We start from the raw sequence: 1,991 nt of genomic DNA on the forward strand, positions 1-1,991 counted from the left end.
CTGTTGTAGAGCCTAACTATGGGTTCTAAGATTTCATTTGTTGTAAGAGACCAAACAGGTAAACAGTACGACATGGTTGATACTTTGTGCTCAGTCTTCCTGTGTTTCCTCCCCAGGGGTAAAAACACTCCCAGTCAGCGGTCCCTGACAACATGGCTGCAGATAGGAAAAGCTGTATTTCATGAAGCGTGCCGTGTGTCATTAGCAGAGCACATGCCTGTATGGTGACTCTAATGCAGCTGAAGTCAATCCCACACATGAGCTCAGCAAGGTGTAAAGCGAGCATCTTGACATGTAGTTATCAGCCGAAGGGATTCTCACAGCCGAAACACAGTCGTGATGTCGTATTTACTTTCCACAGTGAGGCTCGCCACGTTTGTTACCGAGCTTCGCTGAGAAAATGACCAATCAGCATTTACACTGTTTGTGTTTTCTGTAGGTCTTTTCCACATTTTGTGCTATTTTAGCTGTTTATGAATAAAAGTTCAGCTCGTTCAGTGACTTTAGTCATTGTCATATTTTAATGTTTAGATTTTTTCTAATAACTTTAATTTATTTTTATAACATTCTTTTTAAAAATCTGTTAGTAAATCAATGATGTTTTTGTCTTCTGTAGACATTTTTATTTGTAGCTAGATTTTTAGCTACTTTTCCTAATTGTTTTGTTAGCTGACATTTTGCTAATTTAAGATACTTTTCTGAGTTTTTTTTTATCTTATAGCTACCTTTTTGCTGCTTTTAGATTTTAATTAGTGTTTTGCTACTTTTCGTAATACCTTTGTTAACACGTTTTGCTAACCATTCTGTTAGCTATCTAGCTTTTTGCTGCTTTTACCTTTTAGCTGTCATTCTGCTACAGTTAGGCTACTATTAACTTGTATTGTTCTGCTACATTCAACTGCTATATTTTAACTTTTAGCTACCAATTTCTTACTTTCAGCAACACTTTTGTTAATTTTAGCTTGTAGCTAGCATTTTGCTACTTTCAGCTCTTTTACCATTTTGTCCCTTTTAGTTAGTGTTTTGCTACTTTTATTGATCACTTTGTTACTTTTGGCTGACATTTTTCTACTTTTAGTTTTTAGCTACTACTTTGTTGCTTTTACCTTGTAGCTAGTTAGCTTTTTGCCACTTTTACTTTTTAGATACTCTTCTGCCGCAATTAAGCATCTTTTAATTTGTATTGTTCTTCTACTTTCAACTGTTTTATTTTACTTTTAGCTAACAATTTCCTTATTTTAGCAACTCTTCTGCTATTTTTAGCTAGTAGCTAACTTTTTGTTGCTTCTAGCTATGTTTAGCTTTCATCAGTTTCAGCTTTTTATATCTTTAATGGCTGTTTCGGTCGTCATTCAGCTCACTGATATTTGCAGGAAATCTCATTTCTGTAGTTAGAGATGAAACATGTCCAGAGGACAGTTAGCAGGAGATTCATGTAGCATTTAGATGATGTTATTATTCATGTTTCCACAGTTTGATTCACACTGAGAAACCCTGCAGGATTCAAGCGTTTTTCCTCTTCTCTTTGAAAACAAATAAATGAGGAGCTGAAGGGCATGTTGTTTTGTATTCAATTACAGTTTTTCCTGAAAGCAGCTCGTCTGCAGATTCTAAGAACTCTTCTGTGAAGTTTGGAGAACAGCTCTGCCTGTTTTATTGTAAATAATATTCAGTGATGAACTAGTTTGAGTTACTGCAGAAAAAAGATCTGATTTTTTAAGAGGATATTGCTTTTATTTGAAACTAATCAGTGTTGAGCACAGCTAACCAAACAGTTAGCATCTCTAACCTCTACTAAACAAGAATATGAGTTTCGCTAATGCTAAACATAGGCTGTGTCCAAAACGACAGGCCGGGTCCTCCGGAGGACCCAGACTCCCCGGTTGCGGCGGGCCGGGTCCTTGGTAGACCGGGAAGACCGGAAAAAAAGAGGCTGTGAATTTGGACGGTCTAGCCTTCCCCTCCTTACCCCGGCATACGTCATGTCACCT

General features: G+C 37.1%; 1 protein-coding gene across 1 annotated transcript in view; it reads left to right on the forward strand.

Moving 5' to 3' along the window:
* Positions 1–72: 72 nt before the first annotated feature.
* plpp4 (phospholipid phosphatase 4) overlaps positions 73–1,991 on the forward strand; it is a 46,459-nt gene continuing 44,540 nt past the window's right edge. The window contains exon 1 of the mRNA XM_014021146.1: positions 73–118. Coding sequence (XP_013876600.1) covers positions 73–118 — 46 coding nt within the window. The remainder of the gene's footprint in view (positions 119–1,991) is intronic.

Source organism: Austrofundulus limnaeus, unplaced genomic scaffold (genome assembly GCF_001266775.1).
Source record: "Austrofundulus limnaeus strain Quisiro unplaced genomic scaffold, Austrofundulus_limnaeus-1.0 Scaffold280, whole genome shotgun sequence".
Taxonomy (NCBI): Eukaryota; Metazoa; Chordata; class Actinopteri; order Cyprinodontiformes; family Rivulidae; genus Austrofundulus; species Austrofundulus limnaeus.